Genomic DNA, 19970 nt, shown 5'->3' with positions numbered 1-19970 from the left:
TGCAGACTTGGCAGGTAATGCTCACTCCGAGCTTTAAGTTCCTCTTCTGTATTGGGGGCATTACGTATCTTGTAGTGACATTGAAAACATTATAATGAATGCCTGTGAGGGGCACACAGTGAGTGCAGGGGCAAGGAGGCTTCAAGCTCAAAGCATGCTAGCAAGAGTTGTGTGGATGCTAAGAAGGAGGAGCAGCAGAAAAGGTGCCGGGTGGGGGGTGGGGTGGGTGCAATCTTCAAAAGATGGTGAGGGTTGTGTTCTGGTAGCACTCAAGGAGCCGCTGAAGGATCACTGTTAAAGGGGCTTCAGAAAGCATTTCTGTTCAACTGTAGGATCTCTTCATCCTAAAGTCATAAAAAAGAAATGGCCAACTAAAGAGAAAAAAATTCTCTAAGTCCCAATACCAAAGGCTAAGATGAGGTAAGGAAGCGCCTGGGCTTCAGTTATGCAAATGAAACAAATGAGCGCAAGTCAGCTTCAGCTCGCTTCTCAACTGTCACTGGAAATGTCACCTCCAGGCTTACTGCAGTCTGGGTCTGTCTTATTTCCCTTTGGTAATTGTCGAGATGGTGGGTGCTAAAAAGTACATTAGGAAACTCAATGGCTTCCAAATATGGAATCTGATTGGGTTGAGTATTATTATTGTGGAAATGGGTGAGTTTGCAGGCTGGTCATCTGTGCTCTGACAGTGCTTTAGAGATAAGAGAGGTGGGCTGAATTATCAATCAAGTGAAATCTATTCCAAGTTCCAAGATTTCTTTCTGCCTGGGCTATGTGACCATGAATAGGTCTTCAACATCCCTGTGCTCAGATTCTGTGAGTCAGATTATTGACTCAATGGTCATCACCTCCTTATCAGGTAGTATGTGTTCAACATTTTGAACTCCCGAGATTAGGGCCACTTGCCATTGGGACTGTATGTATTCATAATTAAGCAACTGTAAGCAGGTCAGGTACAGGTTATCACCGAGGAGAAAGGCCAATGTTATCAAGGCAAAATTAGCATAGAATCTTAAATAAATGATTTTCCCAAGTATCCTGGGAGGGAGAACAAAGGCCATCCCTTAGCTTTCCAGGTTTTTCTGTATCATGGTGTGAAAACCTACTAAATTGATACAGTTCTGTAAAGACAACTATTCCTAAGATAAAGGAAATCTATCATTTGCTCAGGAGAAATGTTTTTAGATTCCCTTCTTATAAAAAGTAATTTGGCCTCTTCCCCCTATCCCAAATCCCTGAGACTTTCAAAGGATAAAGAAACCAATTTGGAGCTCTTTCAAAGGATTTATTTGCTACAGAATTGCTTGAGCCCACCCACATGATGAACTCAGGATTTCTGTGTTTAAAAGGATTTTGCTCACGGATTTATTTTTACAAGTGCTTCAACATTCAAAAAGTAATTCTTTTCGCCAGTATTTGGCATGTCTAGAAGAGGTTAGAAAAAGTTAGAATCTATAGAATTAGATGTCTAAAAATAGAAAAAAAACCCGAACATTTTAAAATTCCTCATTTGGACAGGTCCTGAGTTGAAATCACATTCATCTGCATGAAGAACTGTTTTAGGTCAGAAACACTGTGTTTTGTACTCCCGATCTTGATCTTAGATTTGACTGGTGAGGATTCCAGGCACTGCATGAAATGACAGGAGAGACGTATGACAGGAGAGACGTCTCTCCTGTCATTCAGTGCGCCAATTCCGGTATGTGTCCTACTTGGCCTGTAAAATTTTATATATATTTCTTAAACTTAAACCTCCGGTGCTCTGATGCCGATTGTCTTAATCTGATTCTCAATACTTTTTTAAACAAATAGACAAAAAATTTCCCTGCAAGATCATACATTTAAGTATTTGTTGCTTGTGGACAGAAACAGAGAAACCAAGTATGGATGTGAATTAACAATTCAGCAGTGGAGCTGTGAATCTCTGGATGGCTGCATATGCTGCAAGCAAAGTCCCTCGCTGGCCCTGCACTTGCTGTGCACCAGAGCTGATCATCCCGGCAAGGTCAACCCGAAGAGGGTGTGAACCCCAGCAGCTGCTCGATGGGTTTAAACCGCCACTCATCTGCCTCCAGCTCTTCTACCAAACCAGCTAATTTTTCCATCCGAGCAACTTGCTGATCTGTAAAGAGTCAAGGAGGTAATATATAATACAACATATTTCCCATGAGACAGTCACCAACCACCAACGTGATCATTGGTTTAAAAATAATTTCTAAAAGGGGGCGCCTGGTTGGCTCAGTTGGTTGAGTGTCCAACTCTTGGTTTTGGCTGAGGTCATGATCTCAGGGTCATGAGATTGAGCCCCATGTTGGGCTCTGTGCTCAGCACAGAGTCTGCTTGAGATTCTTTCCCTCTCCCTATGCCCATCCCCTGGCTTGTGCTCTCTAAAATTAATAAATAAAATCTAAAAAAAAAAAAAAAAAAAGATAAACATTTAAAAAAAGTAACTTCTAGGTGTGCTTGGGTGGCTCAGTGGGTTAAACCTCTGCCTTCGGCTCAGGTCATGATCCCAGGGTCCTAGGATTGAGCCCCACATCAGGCTCTCTGCTCAGCAGGGAGCCTGCTTCTCCCTCTCTCTGCCTGACTCTCTGCCTACTTGATCTCCCTCTCTCTGTCAAATAAATAAATAAAATCTTTAAAAAAAAAAAAAAGTAACTTCTAGGAAGATTTTTTCCCCCTTAATATACAAGTGTTAGAGTCTTATTCTATGCTAGTCAGATTAAATCTTAAAAAAAAAAAAAAAAAAAAGTATCCTCCATGCCATAATGATTTGTGTACTAAAGTCCTAGAGATCCAGGCAATTGCAGCTTTCCCTCCCACATTATGCCTTCAACGGAGAAATGGTCTGGTGGGAGAACATAGTGGCTACCAGGATCTCAGAGGCAGACAGACCATAAAGTATTACCTATATACCTGAGGAATGAAGATGATGGTAACCAGTAGGGGTCTTCATCAAAAGGTTTCAGAAAGGGGAGGAAAAAGCAACACAAGAGGAGCAGGAAGCACTGCCTCCATTAGAAAACTAAACCTTCTGACTTCAGCCTTGAGCCTCAAGGTGGACCTTTTGTCTGGCTTAAGATCATAGAATGTTTTTGTCTACAGGTAATTTAGAAAGTTCACTTTAGAAAAGTTCACTTTAGAAAGTTCACTTAAATAGCCTTGTTGAGTTCCAGGAGTTTTTGTCACAAAGCACACTGATCTTTCTGAATCATCCTCTCCCCACACCACCCCAACTTATTCTCATGGTTAATATACAAACACTCATGTGCTTACCATGTTTCACCTGTTTAAGTGTAGATGCCACTTGATAACTGAAAACGGATTCACAGAGGAATCTCTCCGAGCCATCTACAAACAGAAGAGGAAAAGTTTTACTGTGCTTGAAGGATTTTATGGCTTCTGATAAACCAGGTGAGCATGCCTATTCTTTTCCCTGCTTTTACATTCAGGGTCCAGTTTTCAGTGTTTACAAAGAGGGCTTCTGTTTCATTGAGAACGAACAGTGCTCTGCTATAAAAGCTACTTCTTCTATACCTAGAATATTACAACAGTCCCTCTACTTGTTTCAGAGTTTAAAAATAATGTTTAAAAAAACAAAAATAAGAAACCTCAGTGTGATGTCCTGGTCAACAGTTCTCCCCTCCTAACCTGACAGTTTCTTAATGTTCTCTTATTCTGCATGTCAGGCAAACACTGACATCAGACACATTTGGCCACGTGGCTCTTGTGCTATCAAAATACAAAGGCACGTCAAAACTCTGAATCACTTTCATTCTGAAAAGTAAAGCTGAGGGGGAAAGAGCTGTTGTTGATTTTTAATATATCAAATTACATCACTATGACCATCACAAAGCACTGCTGGGAAATTTTATTCTGTAAACGCAAATTGTAACCTTGATTTTCCAACTGAACCAAAACACTGCAATTTGCATGGCGATAAGAGTATGGTGCAATTTCAGAACGTAGCATTGTACTGGTTCCAAGAACTGGCAACAAGAAGGTAGCTAATTCAGTCACAACAGCACTGGGAAGATGATTGTGAAACATCAGCTAGTTCATGTTCTTGTCAGACAAGGGCTGATATGGCAAAATATACCCCATAAGATACAGAGCTCATATAGGAAAATGTGACTTTTAGAAACGTAGTAGAGGGCGCCTGGGTGGCTCAGTGGGTTTAGCCGCTGCCTTCGGCTCAGGTCATGGTCTCGGGGTCCTGGGATCGAGTCCCGCATCGGGCTCTCTGCTCAGCGGAGAGCCTGCTTCCCTCTCTCTCTCTGCCTGCCTCTCCCTCTACTTGTGATTTCTCTCTGTCAAATAAATAAATAAAATCTTAAAAAAAAAAAATAGAAACGTAGTAGAAACCATTTGGGGAAGGTGTCTTATTGCAAAAATCCTAAAACAAATGGAGCAAGAGGACACAGCTGTCTTTTTTTAGGTGGTAGTTCATGCCAGCACTACTAGGTGTCAAGCACTCACCCATCAATCATGGGCTGGCGTGTCAGCCAGCTATTAAGTGACAAGGAGATAGAAGTAACACTTTCTGGCTTCCTGCTGTGTTTCACACAAGGTTGACCTTATTTCAGAAGTCCTGGTTGTAGAAGTAAAGGAAACCTCATTTGAAATAGAGTCAGGAGGCCAGAAGGGGGAGCTCTTATGTCCTAACACTCCTGGTCAATCTCAGACTTCTAAGGTGCGGAGGCAAATTTTGCTTTCCCAGCAGGAAGAAGTCTTGTTATTTTGCTACCCCAGCAGCATGAAGAAAGGGTTTTCTCCTTGCCGGCAACAACCCAGCCAATGAGAAACTGTCACTACTCAGCCAATGAAAAGCCACTACACTTCACAAATGCCTAGTTTGTGCCAAAGGCCTTTTTGTTTATAATATATAGTATCTCCCAACCCCCAATATATAGTCCTTTCCCAATCCTTTGTTCTCTGGACATGACTATGGTTTTGCCATTGCTTGCCTGGCCTCAGCTACAATTCCTTGCTACTGCTGAATAAACCCATTTTTGCTGGTAAAATAACATAAGTTATTTTTAGGATGATGAGGGGTGCCTGGCTGGATTAGTTGGCAGAGCATGTGACTCTTGATCTTGGGGTCCTGAGTTCAAATCAATGTTGGGCCTAGAGAGTACTTTAAAAAAAAAAAAAAAAAAAAGGGCGGGGCACCTGGGTGGCTCAGTAGGTTGGGTGTCTGTCTTCGGCTTGGGTCATGGTCTTAGAGTCCTGGGATCAAGACCCATGTGAAGCCCCAAAGTGGGTTCCCTGATCTCCCTGATCTGGCAGGGAGCCTGCTTCTCCCTCTCCTTCTGTCCCTCTCCACTGCTTGTGTGCTCTTGCTTGCTCTCTCTCAAATAAATAAAATCTTAAAAAAAAAAAAATGGTAGTGTGCCTGAGCAGCCTAGTTGGTTAAGTGTCTGACTCTTGATCTCAGCTCAGGTCTTGATCTGAAGGTTTTGAGTTCATGCCCCTGTCTCTTTCTCTAACAAAAAAATAAACAAAATCTAAAAAAAAAAAAAAAAAAAAAAAAAGATTAACTTGGTAAACAATAAAAGCATAGATGTTGTATCCAAATGGCTTGAATATACAACCAGGAGAGCTTCTGTCCAATATATATTTTTAAAATTTTACTTATTTATTTGACAGAGAGAGATCACAAGTAGGCAGAGAGGCAGGTAGAGAGAGGAGGAAGCAGGCTCCCCTGCTGAGTGAAGAGGCCCGATGCAGGGCTCTATCCCAGGACCCTGAGATCATGACCTGAGCCGAAGGCAGAGGCTTTCACCCACTGAGCCACCCAGGCGCCCCTGTCCAATATATTTTTTTAAACAACTTATTTTTTTATTTTAGAGAGAGAGAGAGAGAGCACGAACACAAGCAGGGGGAGTGGCAGGCAGAGGGAGAATCAGGCTCCCTGCTGAGCAAGGAGCCCAACATGGGACTCGATCCCAGGACCCTGGACCCAAGCCAAAGGCAGACATTTAATCGACTAAGCCACCCAGGCATTCTGTTTCTGTCCAACATTATATTCAAAATTAATTTAAAAAAGAAATGAAAATGTACTTATTTTCATATATATTATGTATTAATGTATGCACACTACATTATGTATTATTTCAAAATACTATTTCACAAATTGCTATACACCTTAGAAAGAGTGTTACATTCTTTAAATTCAACCTCTTTTCTATATATTGTACTATATGGTATATGATCCTATCCCCTCTTCCCTCCCCCATTCTTCTGGCTGAATGGAAGCCATTTGTAAGCAGATCATCTAAACTGAGCAAAAACTTTGATTTTCAATTAATTCAGTTTTATACTGACTGTCCAGTTTACTATGTAAATATGCCACTGTTCATTACCCTATTCATACCCTTGCTTCAAGAGTCAAATTATTTAATTCAAGTTTTATTTTAGAAAGAGCAAAGCATAAAGAATTAGAGCCCACTTCTCAGGTAGTTTGATCCTGAACTTTGGGATCTCATGCAAGGCAGTGGGGATTATGGGCTATAAGGATCAGGCCAGTATGTATTTGGAAGCTTCTAGAAGTGCTACCTCCCACTTACATTTAATCACAGGTGCTATATTAGGATAAAATGCTTAAGTTATAACATTTGCATATTTCCCTTGGCAATGAACTTCAAAGCAAAAAGATGTAAGCTAATCTTTCAAAAAGGTACCTGCATATCACTTTACCACTGTATGGTATGGAACACACTTCCACTGATTTGCAGCTCTGTACTAACCACAAAGTTACATCCTATTAGATGTGGTATCTGCACCAATCTAAAGCCTGGAATTTCTCTAGAGAGGAGTCAGTGGGGGCAATCTATCTTCTATTTAGAAATTGTAATCAAACCCTTTGTAAGACACCAAGCAACAATGCATCGCTTTCCTCTTCCGAGACAAGCAAAGATTATTAAATAGTGAAAAGTTCAGTAAGTTGCCCACACCTAACATCATGCCAACTCCAATAAATAGGATGCTATTAAGTTCATTTAAAAGAATACTACCTCAAAAAAAAATTACCTCACAGCTGGAAATTAGACAATACCGGGTAATTTATGTTTTAGTAGCCTACGATACCACTAAAGTTCAGCTACTTCTGGGCTGGAAGGCAGTCTCTAATTTGCTCACTAAACTGGGGGAGGACAATCTTCGCCACGGGCTAAAAACTGCTGTACAGATCTTTGGTTTATGATGGAGTTATATCCTGATAAACCCACCCTAAGCTAAAAATACCAAGTTGAAAATGCATTTAATATACCTAACCTACCAAACATCATAGCTTAGCCTAGCCTACCTTCAACATGCTTGGAACACTTACATTAGCCTACAGTTGGGAAAAAATCATCTAACACAAAGCCTATTTTATAATAAAGTGTTGAATATCTTGGGCACCTAGGTGGCTCAGTGGGTTAAAGCCTCTGCCTTCGGCTCAGGTCATGATCCCAGGGTCCTGAGATAGAGCCCCGCATCGGGCTCTGCTTGGCAGAGAGCCTGCTTCCTCCTCTCTCTCTCTCTCTGCCTGCCTCTCTGCCTATTTGTGATCTCTCTCTGTCAAATAAATAAATAAAATCTTTAAAAAAATAATAAAGTATCAAATATCTCATGTAAATTATTGAATACTGTACTGAAAGCGAAAACCAGGAATAGTTGTATGAGTACCGAATGGTTTTAAGTGTATCGGTTGTTTACCCTGGTGATCATGTGGCTGAGAACTGTGGCTCCCTGTCCCTGCCCAGCATCCCAAGGGAGTACTGTACCAAATGTCGCTAGCTCAGGAAAAGATCAAAATTCAAAACTCAGTATGCTCTCTACTAAATGCATATGGCTTGTGCATTATGGTAAGGTAAAAAAAAATCCCAAGTAGAAGCACTGGTAACCTGGGGGCTGTGTACACATTGCTTAAGTGAGGGTGTCTGTGAGAGACTGGATGCATGATAAAGTTAAGTCATAAATAATAAAGTTAAGTACATTATCTGGGTTTCTTATCCTTAGACCTAGAAGGATGCAAGATCAAGTTGAATCTGTACGATTAAAAACAGTATGCAACCTTGGGGGCACCTGGGTGGCTCAGTGGGTTAAAGCCTCTGCCTTCGGCTCAGGTCATGGTCTCGGGGCCTGGGATGGAGCCCCGCATCGGGCTCTCTGCTCAGCAGGGAGCCTGCTTGTTCCTCTTTCTCTGCCTGCCTCTCTGCCTGCTTGTGATCTCTGTCTGTCAAATAAATAAAATCTTAAAAAAATAAAAAAATAAAAAAATAAAAAAAAAACAGTATCCAACCTTGGATCCTGATTGCTTTTCTTCCTTACTCTGAAAAGGCAACTTTTCTTACTTTGTTTTCATAGCTGGTTAAAGTACTCTAAGAAAAATGGTCAGGTACATGTGCATTAGATTAACTGTATAACAGCATCACCTATAAACATGATAGAAGATGCTTCCAAATCTAACATCCTTATTAAATTTCATTTAGGAGTACTCCTTTTCAATTTAACATTCTTTTTTTTTTTTTTTAAAGATTATTTATTTATTTATTTGACAGAGAGAAATCACAAGTAGATGGAGAGGCAGGCAGAGAGAGAGAGAGAGAGGGAAGGCTCCCCGCTGAGCAGAGAGCCTGATACGGGACTCGATCCCAGGACCCTGAGATCATGACCTGAGCCGAAGGCAGCGGCTTAACCCACTGAGCCACCCAGGTGCCCCCAATTTAACATTCTTGATTGACTAGGATAGTTCAGGGATTACCATCTCTAATTTTTCATAGTCTGTCCTTAAGTAGCTTTAAAATATAGCTAAAACTTTAAACCTAAGAAAGGGAATGAAAACTGTGCATTTTTAATTTAAACCTTATATAAATTCATCCTACAACAGAAAGCCAACACATTCCGCCATGAAACACACTGGGATGGAATAAAAAGGGACAGAACTTGTTATAACATCAACATTCAGACTAACCTTAGTAGCCTTTCTTCTTTAATGTTTCTAAGTAATCTGGTGTATATGGATATAGAATGCTTATAGCTTTGAGACTAAGGAGTACCTCCTTTATTAAATTTCTCCTGTAGCTAGAATTTAAATGACTTCAATCTTAGAGTCCATTGTTAAATACTGATTCCTCTTCTGCTGCTATCAGACTCATGAAGCAATTTAAGTGCCTCCAACTTTTGATTTTTGTGGGCAAGTTCCTTAACACCAGGTCTCTGCTGCATAAACTGAAGTTGTATTTTTAGTGCCACATATGGTAAAGGCCCCAATTGTTCACTATGTCCAGAGTCAATGATACAAACTCAAGTATTCAGTTAACACAACTGAAGAAAATGAAAAGGCAAAGACAGAAGTATGTACATCTCATTTTTATCACTGACTATACTACCTGATTGTCTCTTCAATTGTGATTTGAACCAATTCTAGAGAGGCCCGTGGTCCCAGTCTTCCCATGTTTCTCTGTCACGAATGATTCTTCTGTTTGTCCTGGCTTAACCCAAAACTCTTTCCACCTGATAAAAATGAATAAAGTTCACCCTAAAAAGCTGACTCCTAACTATAGTTTGTACCTTTCTCAGAGATTTCTGGATTAATTTTTAAATGTACTTACCAAAACTTGCAATTTAAAGTAAAAAAGATCAATATACACCTAAGCACAAAAGTGCTAGAATCAGGTAGACTTTGAATCCTTAATAGGTTCTTTGCTGACTTTTTTCAAAGCATGACAGTTTAATCCTTATGGACCAATTCTTCATGAGCATTCCCTGAATGTTAGTCAAAACACTCTGTGCTGCACCCTAGACCAATTCGGCATCTCTCAGATGGGCCAGAAATGTGCATTTTTAAATAAGCTCTTTAGGTGATTTTTATGCTCCCTATTAAGAGTTTACTGGTCTAGCTCCTAAAGTGACATGTATCCAATGAATTTCGGGTATCAATGCAGTGTTGTGCTTGTACTCTGATCTTGGCCAGCCAGTTTGCAAATGGGTGCTGAGTAAGATGGTGGATGATCTGATGCAAATTCAGCTCCAGTGCTAGGAAAACCACACAGCACTGTCCTGTAGTGAGCCAGGGGAGCCATCTTCTCATACAAGAGTGGTGTAAATAGTTTTTATTTCCACTTAGAGCCTATTTGATGTGGTTGATCTATCAGTAGATTAATTACATTAGAAAAAAATACATCAAACCTACTCATCATAGGGAGGCAGACTGGTGCCAGGATAAAGCAAACTGGAACAGGAGGTCAAGATAATTCCTGGTTCCAGTGCTGACTTTGTCTTTAATGTAGTCAAAGCACTTTAACTTTCCTGGGTCTCAGTAAGTCTAGATGACTTCCTTGATTTCCAAAGCCTTTTTCAGCTCCAAAATTATGAGTCTGGAGAAAGATTTGTGTTTCAAATAATATTTTGAAATGGGGACAAGAGATGAAATGTGGAGCTGAAATCAGGGCAAACTCGTCTCTAATCCACTTAATAGCTTCTTTACAATTAATATTCACTGCAGGTCAGAATCCAATTATTCAGCAAAAAGCAGCATGAGATCACCTTCTAACATCTCTCCAGCTCCTTTGGGGTAGGTGAAAAGGGCTTTCCGTGGTGGGGCAAGGTCTGAGACACTGAAACCAGATCCAGTGACAGAACTTCCACTGACCCCACCAGCTGAGGAGGATGATGAAGAGGCAGCCATTTCCTCTCTAGCAGAATTCTCACTTCACTACAGAGAAAGAAAAACAGCAATTGGCAAGTTTATGGAAGTGAGAGTGACAACATTTCATTCTAGCTGCCATAAAAATCAGCATACAGTTTAGTAAATAATTAGGCCCCCCCTTTTCTACCCTCTCTGTTCCCACAATCTTTTACTGATGCCTCAGACAAAAATGTTTCTCAGGATTTTAAGTGAAATATGTTTATTCTGTTTTTCTACTTAAAACACTACTTCCTATCATTAGCAAACTGCTTGTATCACTTGGGATCAACTGTGGGTGATTTATGGGTTATGAAGGGGTGATAGAGCAGTGCCAAGGTAACAGTGGACTGAGGAAATAAATTATGATAAAACAACATGCCTCATAGGACAGTTTGTCTTGGCTATATCCTGACAAAGCCATACCAAAAAATTCACTTATAAAATTTTCCAAATAAAATTCCAGAATAACACTGTGTTCTGTTCCCAAGGAAAGGGAATTGGTTAGGAAATACATATTTGTCCTTTCATGAAAAATGTTTTTTCCATCCAAATGTAATACCCAAATTGATCACTTGGTGGCATTCCCAAACTGGAAGAAAACGGCTCATGAAATGATCTTCGAATTCAAGGTTTATTAAGAATACAGCAGCTGAGTTTAACCCTATGTCATATCAAAAAATCAAAAAGCCCAAACACAAATGAGAAGATCTGTACTGAATACATGATTCCTTACACAAGTTCATAACAAAAATATTATATTACACACTTACATAAGATTCTAAGACGTTTGTTTTCTAAAAAGAATGGTCTAGAACTGTGCTAACAGAACTTTCTGCCATGATGGAAATGTTCTAACATTCTATTTCTGTGCTGTACAGTATGGTAACCATTAACCTCATGTGGCTATTAGTGTGACTGAAAGAACTGTGTTTTAATAAAAAACCATTAACCTCATGTGGCTATTAGTGTGACTGAAGAACTGTGTTTTAATAAAAAAAAAATTTTTTTTAAGTAATCTCTACACCGATATGGGGCTTGAACTCACTACTCCGAGATCAATAGTTGCATGCTCTACCAACTGAACCAGCCAGGTGCCCTTGAAGAACTGTATTTTAAATTTTATTTAATATATATATATATATTTAAAGATTTTATTTATTTATTAGACAGACAGAGATCACAAGTAGGCAGAGAGGCAGGCAGAGAGAGAGGGGAGGAAGCAGGCTCCCTGCTGAGCAGAGAACCCCATGCAGGGCTCGATCCCAGGACCCCGGGATCATGACCTGAGCTGAAGGCAGAGGCTTTAACCCACTGAGCCACCCATGCACCCCTTAAATTTTAATATTAACTGAAACTGAAATACCCACATATGGCTAGTGGTTACTGTACTGGATAATATAACTAGTATTTAGACTAAAGAAATGACTTTATACTGAATAGTATACTTTGAGATGGCTACTAGTTAATTTTATGTTATGTAAATTTTAGCTCAATTAAAAAAAGAAAGAGGGGTGCCTGGGTGGCTCAGTCATCAGGTGTCCCCCTTTCGCTCAGGTTATAATCCCTGGGTCCTGGGATAGAGCCTTGCCTCCGGCTCCTTGCTTGGGCGGGAAGCCTGCTTCTCCCTCTCCCATTCCCCCTCCTTGTGTTCCCTCTCTTGCTGTCTCTCTCTCTCTCTGTGTCAATTAAATAAATAAATAAATCTTAAAAAAGAAAAAAGAAAAAGAAAAAATGACTTTAAAAGGATTTAAAAAATGAATTTCCCTCTTTATTGGCCACCAAGAATTTTAGCTGATTTTTTCTTCTTTTGCTAGTTGCAAAATAAAGACATTTGTTACAAAAGTTGGGACTTATGAAAAAATAGAAAAAATGAAGGAATGCTATGCAGATATAAATCCTATATATACATAATCCAGTTTCCTAGCAAGAAAAATCCTATACTGCACATTTCTGAAATGCCGGCTGTTCTGTTTCCTTAGTTTTGTGATGAGGATTTAAGGCTGTCAGGGAAGCAGAGTTTGATTTCCGATTTCATTATATGTCCATAAGTAATATGATTAAAACTGAAGTGAGATATGGGAACAGTAAAGCAACTGTTTTAAGTAGAATGTCAGCCTATTAAAATACAAACTGATTAAGGACATTGTCGATCTTGCTATTAGATTACCTTTTCTTTTTTCTCTGAGTTCTTTAACTTTCAACTAATATGCATAGAGACAACTCTTCAAGTTGGATTTATATCCAATCCTTTGGGCAACACTAGCTTAAAATATACTTTGACAGGTTCTTAAATGCTTTTTTTTTTTTTTTAAAGATTTTATTTATTTATTTGACAGAGAGAGATGACAAGCAGGCAGAGAGAGAGGAGGAAGCAGACTCCCTGCTGAGCAGAGAGCCTGATTTGGGGCTCGATCCCAGGGTCCTGGGATCATGACCTGGGCCGAAGACAGTGGCTTAACCCACTGAGCCACCCAGGCGTCCCTCTTAAATGCTTTTTAAAACAGAACTCAAGCAGTAATGGACCTGGTCTAAATTTCTAAGTTTAAGTTTCTAAAATTAAAAACAAACAAACAAACTAAATTTCTAAGTGGATTCTTGCTGGGATTTAAAGTATACAGGTGATTTAGCCAGGCACTGAGGTACTCAGTCTTATTTCCCATCAGTTCAGAGCAGAACCTACTATGAATTGTTTATATATCTCACCTAAGACTTAAAACTCTAATCTTTTTCCTACACCTTGATAAATGCTCTATTCAGTTGCAAATGCAAGGGATACATTATATTTTGAAATCAGTTGCTCAGCAGAGCTCCCTAGGGACTGCCAGAGTGAGGACAGCTTCAAAGGCTGGACACAGTGTGACTTCTAAACTGGGTATAAATCAAAGGAATTCCCTTTCATCCCATTTTCTTTCAAACTCAGAACTACTATCATTCAATACACAAAACAGCCAGGGCTGAAAACTGGAGTGGGTAATTAGCACAAAGCTACAGTTACATAAATTAGCAGTTTACTGCTGAGGTAGAATAATACACTTCAGTAATTTCTAGCGTTAAAGATTTAAGTTGAATTTTGCATGCTATCAGTAGATGGGAAAAGGAGATAAAGTGAAATTAACAATAAACCCTGCTTTGCAACTGCTTTATGAAGGCAGGCATACTGATCATGAGAACCAAACGTAATGCTTGGCCTATTCTAAGTAGTTGCTGATTTAAATAAATGTTTGCTAAATGAATTAAAAACATTTCACAGGAACCACAACATTCCTTAAAGGTCATCAAATCAAATTCTCTCATTTTATAGATGACCAAACAGAACCGAGCTATAGAAACATTAGCATACATGCTGTGATATTCTTCAAGCTATGGCTTTGTGGGCATGTATCATGTGCCATGGGAGAGAGGTAAAACAGCATAGAGGTTAGAGTTCAGACTCTGAAGCTTCTTGGTCTGGGTTCATGTTGTGGTTTGGCTATTTAGCTTGCTGTATGACTCTGGACAAATCACTTAACCTTCCCGCTCCTCAGTTGCCTCATCTCCAAAATAGGGATAATAGTATTTCCCTCATAATGGTGTCACAAAGGTTAATATAACTAAAGCATTGAAAATAGTTACAGGCCTAGTAAACAAAGATATCAGCTATCCAAAATTAGTAATGGTTATTTACTCCTCAATCTTTTTTTTCACCCTCTGCAGATTCCAGTTTTTCATCCACAGTTTATGTCCCAACACACTGATGGGAAAAATTTCAGTTCTCTCCATTTGACAGAATCGGCATGCTCCTAGAGGGGAAAGATCTGTTCAGGAAGAGGGGAAATGCCTCCCATTAATGCACTTCACACTTTCATTTTAAGGTTCCTGCGTTTAGGAAGGATTCTTTGATCTAGGAAAGGGGGAACAGGTTGTCTTTCTACCCTGGCGGCCTAGCACAGAACCTGGATGAGAATGTTTCATGAGCGAATACCCAAATGAAAGAACTAGTGGCTCAGCGAAGGTTACATGTATGGGACAGAGAAGTGGGGTGTCCTGAGGGCTGGTCCACTATTGGCTTTTTTTCCTTCCACATTCTGCAGATCTAAAGTATTAACACAAGTCTCTCACACACCAGGTTGCCGGGCTCAGTAAAATTCTGCTTTATGAGTACATAGTCATGATGGAATAGTCTGGGGTTGGGGCCTCTAAGGTAAAGGAGTCTACGGGCAGCTGAGATCCCCATAGAAGAGCAATGCTACTTTGGGGGTCCAGAGCATGGCTGTTTCCACAGTGACAGGTTGATCAAACATTTACTTCGCCTACGACAAGGATGACCTCGTATTCATAAACATTGCTTTTTATAGGATATATGCCTATTTTCTTTTCTTTTTTAAGATTTTATCTACTTATTTGACTGAGAGAGAGATCTCAAGTACGCAGAGAGGCAGGCGGGGGGTGGGGGGTGAGGAAGCAGAAGCAGGCTCCCCGCCGAGCGGGCCCCATCCCAGGACCCCGAGATCATGACCCAGGATGAAGGCGGAGGGCTTAACCCACTGAGCCACCCAGGCGCCCTATGCCTATTTTCTTAAAAAGATTCTTCACTTTAGAAGTCGCCTTATGTGGGCGCCTGGGTGGCTCAGCGGGTTAACCCTCTGAGTTCCGCTCAGGCCATGATCCCAGGATCTTGGGAACAAGCCTCGCATCAGGCTCGTTGCTCAGCGGGGAGCATGCTTCCTCCTCTCTCTCTGCCTGCCTCTCTAGCTACTTGTGATCTCTTTCTGTCAAATAAACAAAATCTTAAAAAAAAAAAAAAAAGAAGTCATCTCCATATGAAAAAGACGCAGAAGGAAGTACTCTGGCGCAACGGCAAATTATTACAAGCAATCGTTAAATTCCATCATCAACAAATCATTGCACTTGAGCGGCTGGACCACCACCCAAACGAAAGCGACAGCTAAAACCAGGTGGGGGGGGGGTCAGAAAGGGGCTGGAAAGGGGAGGGGCAAAATGCCAGCGGCTTCCAAACTAACTCCAAAGCACGCTTCCTCCCCCGTCCCCCGCGTTGGTCTCCAGGGGGCGACGCCACCGGCACTGCCTCACTGCGCAGGCGCCAAACCTCCGCCCGCATGCGCACCCGGTCCGGCGCGGCCTGAGGAAAATTTCCTCATACTCCCTCTGCAGCAGGCTCCAGTTTCTCCTCCTATCTTCTCCATTTTACTAGTCCCTGCAGGTAGGATCCCAGGGATCTACTCCCTTCCACTAAGCTCCCGGGGGTCCCTGAGTCCTCGGCCACTTACCTCAGCGGATTTGGCACTTTCCCCTACAGCCCCGCCCCCAGGGCCAGTCAGAGCGGCCGCCTTTACAACGACGAGGACGGCGGCGTGCGCGCGCCCGGGCGGAGGGAACCCGTGCCGGCGGCTGCGTGAGGGCGCCCGCGCGCTGGTGGGCGTGGCCAGGGCGGAGAAGGTCGGAGGACGCGCTCTGAGAGAGGACTTCCGGGTCCTGCACCCACCTGGTCTTGCCGCAGTTTGCCTGCAGCCCCGGAGTTCCTCTTTAGTAGCTCGACTTGGTGGCCTCGGTTTTTTGCTTGCTTTTATGATTCAGGGCTTCACCTCTCCCCCTAGACATTGCAGGCGTTCCGCTTTCCTCCCTCTCTCTCCCCAGACTCCCACGAAGCAGGGTTAAACTGGTTATTCCCTCTTCCTTCATACAGTCTCGTACCCCAGTGCCGGGTGGGAAAGGCAGGTGAAGTTTGCTCTTATTCCAGAGCTCATGGTCTGAGGGCCCGACCTAAACATTGAAGTCTCCCTTTTCCCTTTTTAATTTTGTGAGGTCCTGGGGGAATAGGCCACGACGGTGTAGTGTCATTACACTGTTGCTAATTATGCCGACATCGTTCAAGTCTGTTTACGTTCTATGTTGTTATTTCTCACAACGCAGGATCTCCTCTTGGTTCTGTAAGCAAATTGCCAATTAAAGGGACTCAGACTTGCTCAGGGTTGGATTGGGCCTTAGTGTATTTAGTAAGGATTGGTCAGGTTTTTGGGGGGGAGCTCTTAATTTTGGACTTCCGAGTCTATGTAACCTGTGTAGTACGAGCATTGGTTGAACTTAACCATAGCTAGTCCATAAGGAACTCCTGTTTCCTTAATTCTTGATTCATTAAGTGGTGATTAGAAGCTTCTCAGTGAATGTTGCACATTTTTGAGTAGTGGCCTATAGAAATGGAGTCCTCTGCTCAGCAATGTGTTTTGAAGAACCACGTTGGTTAAGTCACATTTCAACTGGATCTCATTTTGAGGTATATATTTCTAGCACCTCTGAAGGTACTTAGGGCTTACCCTCCAGCCCCAGGATGAGTGTGCTAAGCATTCCTAATGCTCTAAATTATTGCTGGATAAAAGGAGTGAGCCCTTTAGCAAATGGTTAGATAAACACAGAAGGTTGTATCTTACTTCTTTGAGGTTAAAATAATAGAGACATCTATTCTCTCCAGTCATGGACAGACTGTATAGAGACATGGATAGACTGACTGTCTAAATTTTAATCACCTTTTCTTAAGAGTGCTGAAACAGTTTACAAATTATTGTCCAGGGGTGCCCAGCTGGCTCAGTTGGTGGACGCGGCAACTCTTGATCTGGAGATTGTGAGTTTGAGTCTGGTGTTGGTTGTAGAGATTACTTAAAAAGAAAACCTTTGAAAACAAAAATTACTCCCTCGAGTGAGCCAGGAATGGAATGCTGTTGTGGAAAATAAAGCAATTGATTTGAAACAACTTGCAGATAGGGGAAATCCAGTGGAAACAGTGCTGCTTTTAGGATGTGCTGTGAACTGATGTCGCAAATACATAATGATCCATAAAACAGAGATAGAGTTTTTATTTCTGATTAAAAAAGGTAAGGTGATCATTTATTTTTCAGGATTTCGTTAGGGTATTATTTGGTGAAAGTATCATGGAAGTTCTGCGCCCACAGCTTGTAAGAATTGGCGGACGGATTTATAGAAAGAATCCCATCCAAGAACAGACCTATCAACATGAAGAAGAAGATGAAGACTTCTATCAAGGTAATCCTGGTTGCTCTTTGTGCAGATTAGTACAATGTTCTCTCCCATTGTGGAAGCAGTGCTTTGTTTTGTTTCAAAGTGTTTCTATGTGAGCACTGAAATTTGAGATGTTTGGCCTCTGCCTAGCTCCATTGTGTTGATGACTAAGGGGACTGGTGGTTTTCAATTTGATGAGGCATTCTCATTTGCACTTCCAAATCATGTTTCATCTTTGTGCAGGGGCTTAAATGTAATAAGGGGTAATTTTAGTAGACTATTAGTGTTAACCGTGAATATTCTGTGACAAAATTAAGTTCTTTCATCTGTAAAGTTGTGAAATGTATATGTAAATTACTGAAATAAGTGAAATATGTATTTTGTCCAGTGCCTCAAAATGTTAACTGTTAATACTGTTATGCTGTTATTTGTCTCTTCTTTGAACTCATACAGGCAGTTCCAAATATACAACTAACATAGCTTTATTATTACAGGGGGATAATTTTAAGAAGTGAGCTTGACAGTGGAGATGGATGATGATTATTTTCAAGCCAATTAACTCGGGCTTGGGTTTAATGCGTAAATAGGGCCTTTCAGGTTCTCTGCTTCCTTTTCCTTTTGGTTTATACGTTCTTCCTTCAGGCCCTAAACTTTGGGGGTTTGTCTTCCTTCTGGTTTTCCCCATGGTTTCCCTTTGGCCTTAGGAACTTGATCTTCTTCACTTGACCCTCCTGGCTCTTTGCCTGGTGAGATGGAGTAAGTTCTTCTGCTACCATTCCTGTCTCATTCACTGAAGTAATTTTGTGTCTTAATACTAAAAACTGCTTACTTGCACACTGTAAGAGGATACATTTGTTATATGTGAATTATATCTCTATAAAAAAATAGAAAAAGATCTTTATTGTGTCTTAGCTTTTTGGGAGAAAACAGTTAAATAGTGGTATGTATATACTATTTTTCCAAAGTTCTAAGACTGGAAGATTTTTTTTTTTTTTTTTTTTTAAAGATTTTATTTATTTATTCGACAGAGAGAAATCACAAGTAGGCAGAGAGGCAGGCAGAGAGAGAGAGAGGAGGAAGCAGGCTCCCCGCTGAGCAGAGAGCCCGATGCGGGACTCGATCCCAGGACCCCGAGATCATGACCTGAGCCGAAGGCAGCGGCTTAACCACTGAGCCACCCAGGCGCCCAAGACTGGAAGATTTAAAATAGTCATTTGGCTTTTTTCTTTTTCTTCTGAGAGCAAGTGAGAGGACTGTCAGAGCAGTGTTGTGCAATATAAAATGTTGGGCTGTTCTTCGTGTGTGTGTATTTTTTTAAACCTTGAGCGTGGTTGGCCAGTGGGGAGAAGACTGTTGTCCACAGAGCAACAATTGTGAGCGAGATGTTCTGGTTTCTCTGCAGGCTTCGTGGAGTGTGCAGAGGAGCCCTGTGATGCTTATGAGGTGGTGCAGACCCAGCAAGGTTTCCGGTGTACCGTGAAGGCCCCCAGCTTGCTCTACAAGTGAGTGAGTGTCTCTGCCCCCACCCCCCCACCAGCTTCATGGGACACACTTCCAGGAAACTCAGCAGGAACTGACTCTTTTCCAGTGCTTAATTACTAATGATCAAACAGTTTAGTGTTTTATGTCCTCAAATTTTTAAGGACTGATTATGGATCAATGTCATCATTCCAAATGTATCACCAGGTCCTGTTGATTTTGCCTCTTAAATATTTTTTGAACCTACCGCTCATTCATTCTTTACTCAAAGACCAGAACCCTACTTCATCTTTGTGGATTACTTCAAATAGCCACCTTACTAGGCTGTCCACATTGATTATTATTCTCCTCCCAAACAGTTCTTCACATTGAGGGTGCAGTGATCTTTCTAGAAGGCAAATGTGATCACTTCCTCTGCTTAAATCTGTCAGCATTCCTCCATTGAAGATGGAATTGTTCCATTGGAGTGATGGAATCTTGAATGTGACTTAGCCAGCCCTGCATTTTTCAGTCACAACTCATATCACTCTCTTTCTGGTTTTGCCCTTAAGCCTGGCTAGTTTTCAGTTTGTGAAATGTGCTTTGTTCCTTCCTGCCATAGAGCTTTGTCATATGCTGTTCCCTTTGCCTTATATTCTCTCTTCTTTACCTGGTTTTTATTCTTCTTTCTTAGGGAACCTTGCTCACCACCATTATCCCTACCAACTACACTGACTACTATATGTTTTCATAACACCCTCTACCTTTCCTTTGTACAGTTTTTCAGCCATGTGGTTTACACTTATGTGCTTACTATTGGATGTCT

General features: G+C 41.2%; 2 protein-coding genes across 9 annotated transcripts in view; one reads left to right on the top strand and one right to left on the bottom strand.

Annotated features, from left to right (window-relative positions):
- Positions 1–1264: 1264 nt before the first annotated feature.
- ANAPC16 (anaphase promoting complex subunit 16) lies at positions 1265–16089 on the bottom strand. Its single transcript, XM_082716242.1, has 4 exons — positions 15943–16089; positions 10534–10702; positions 3277–3351; positions 1265–2122 (listed from the first exon to the last, which is right to left on the bottom strand). Exons 2-4 carry the CDS (start codon positions 10673–10675, stop codon positions 2007–2009), a joined length of 333 nt encoding a protein of 110 aa, XP_082572368.1. The 5' UTR covers positions 10676–10702; positions 15943–16089; the 3' UTR covers positions 1265–2006.
- ASCC1 (activating signal cointegrator 1 complex subunit 1) overlaps positions 15178–19970 on the top strand; it is a 101150-nt gene continuing 96357 nt past the window's right edge. For 3 of the 8 annotated variants that reach the window (XR_014306864.1, XM_082715953.1, XM_082715951.1), the window contains exons 1-3: positions 15738–15875; positions 17566–17710; positions 19089–19188. Coding sequence is in view for 6 of the 8 variants with exons in the window: in XM_082715953.1 (XP_082572079.1) it covers positions 17599–17710; positions 19089–19188 (212 nt within the window). In the remaining 2 variants the exon portion in view is untranslated. Of the gene's footprint in view, positions 15610–15737; positions 15876–16034; positions 16947–17565; positions 17711–19088; positions 19189–19970 lie in introns of those variants that run through there. The other 5 variants (XR_014306865.1, XM_082715950.1, XM_082715954.1 and 2 more) reach the window with 3 other exon arrangements.

Source organism: Mustela nivalis, assembly GCF_964662115.1.
Source record: "Mustela nivalis genome assembly, chromosome: 2".
Classification (NCBI taxonomy): domain Eukaryota; kingdom Metazoa; phylum Chordata; class Mammalia; order Carnivora; family Mustelidae; genus Mustela; species Mustela nivalis.
The sequence above is the reverse complement of the archived record's forward strand: the minus strand, read 5'-3'. Positions and strand labels throughout refer to the sequence as shown.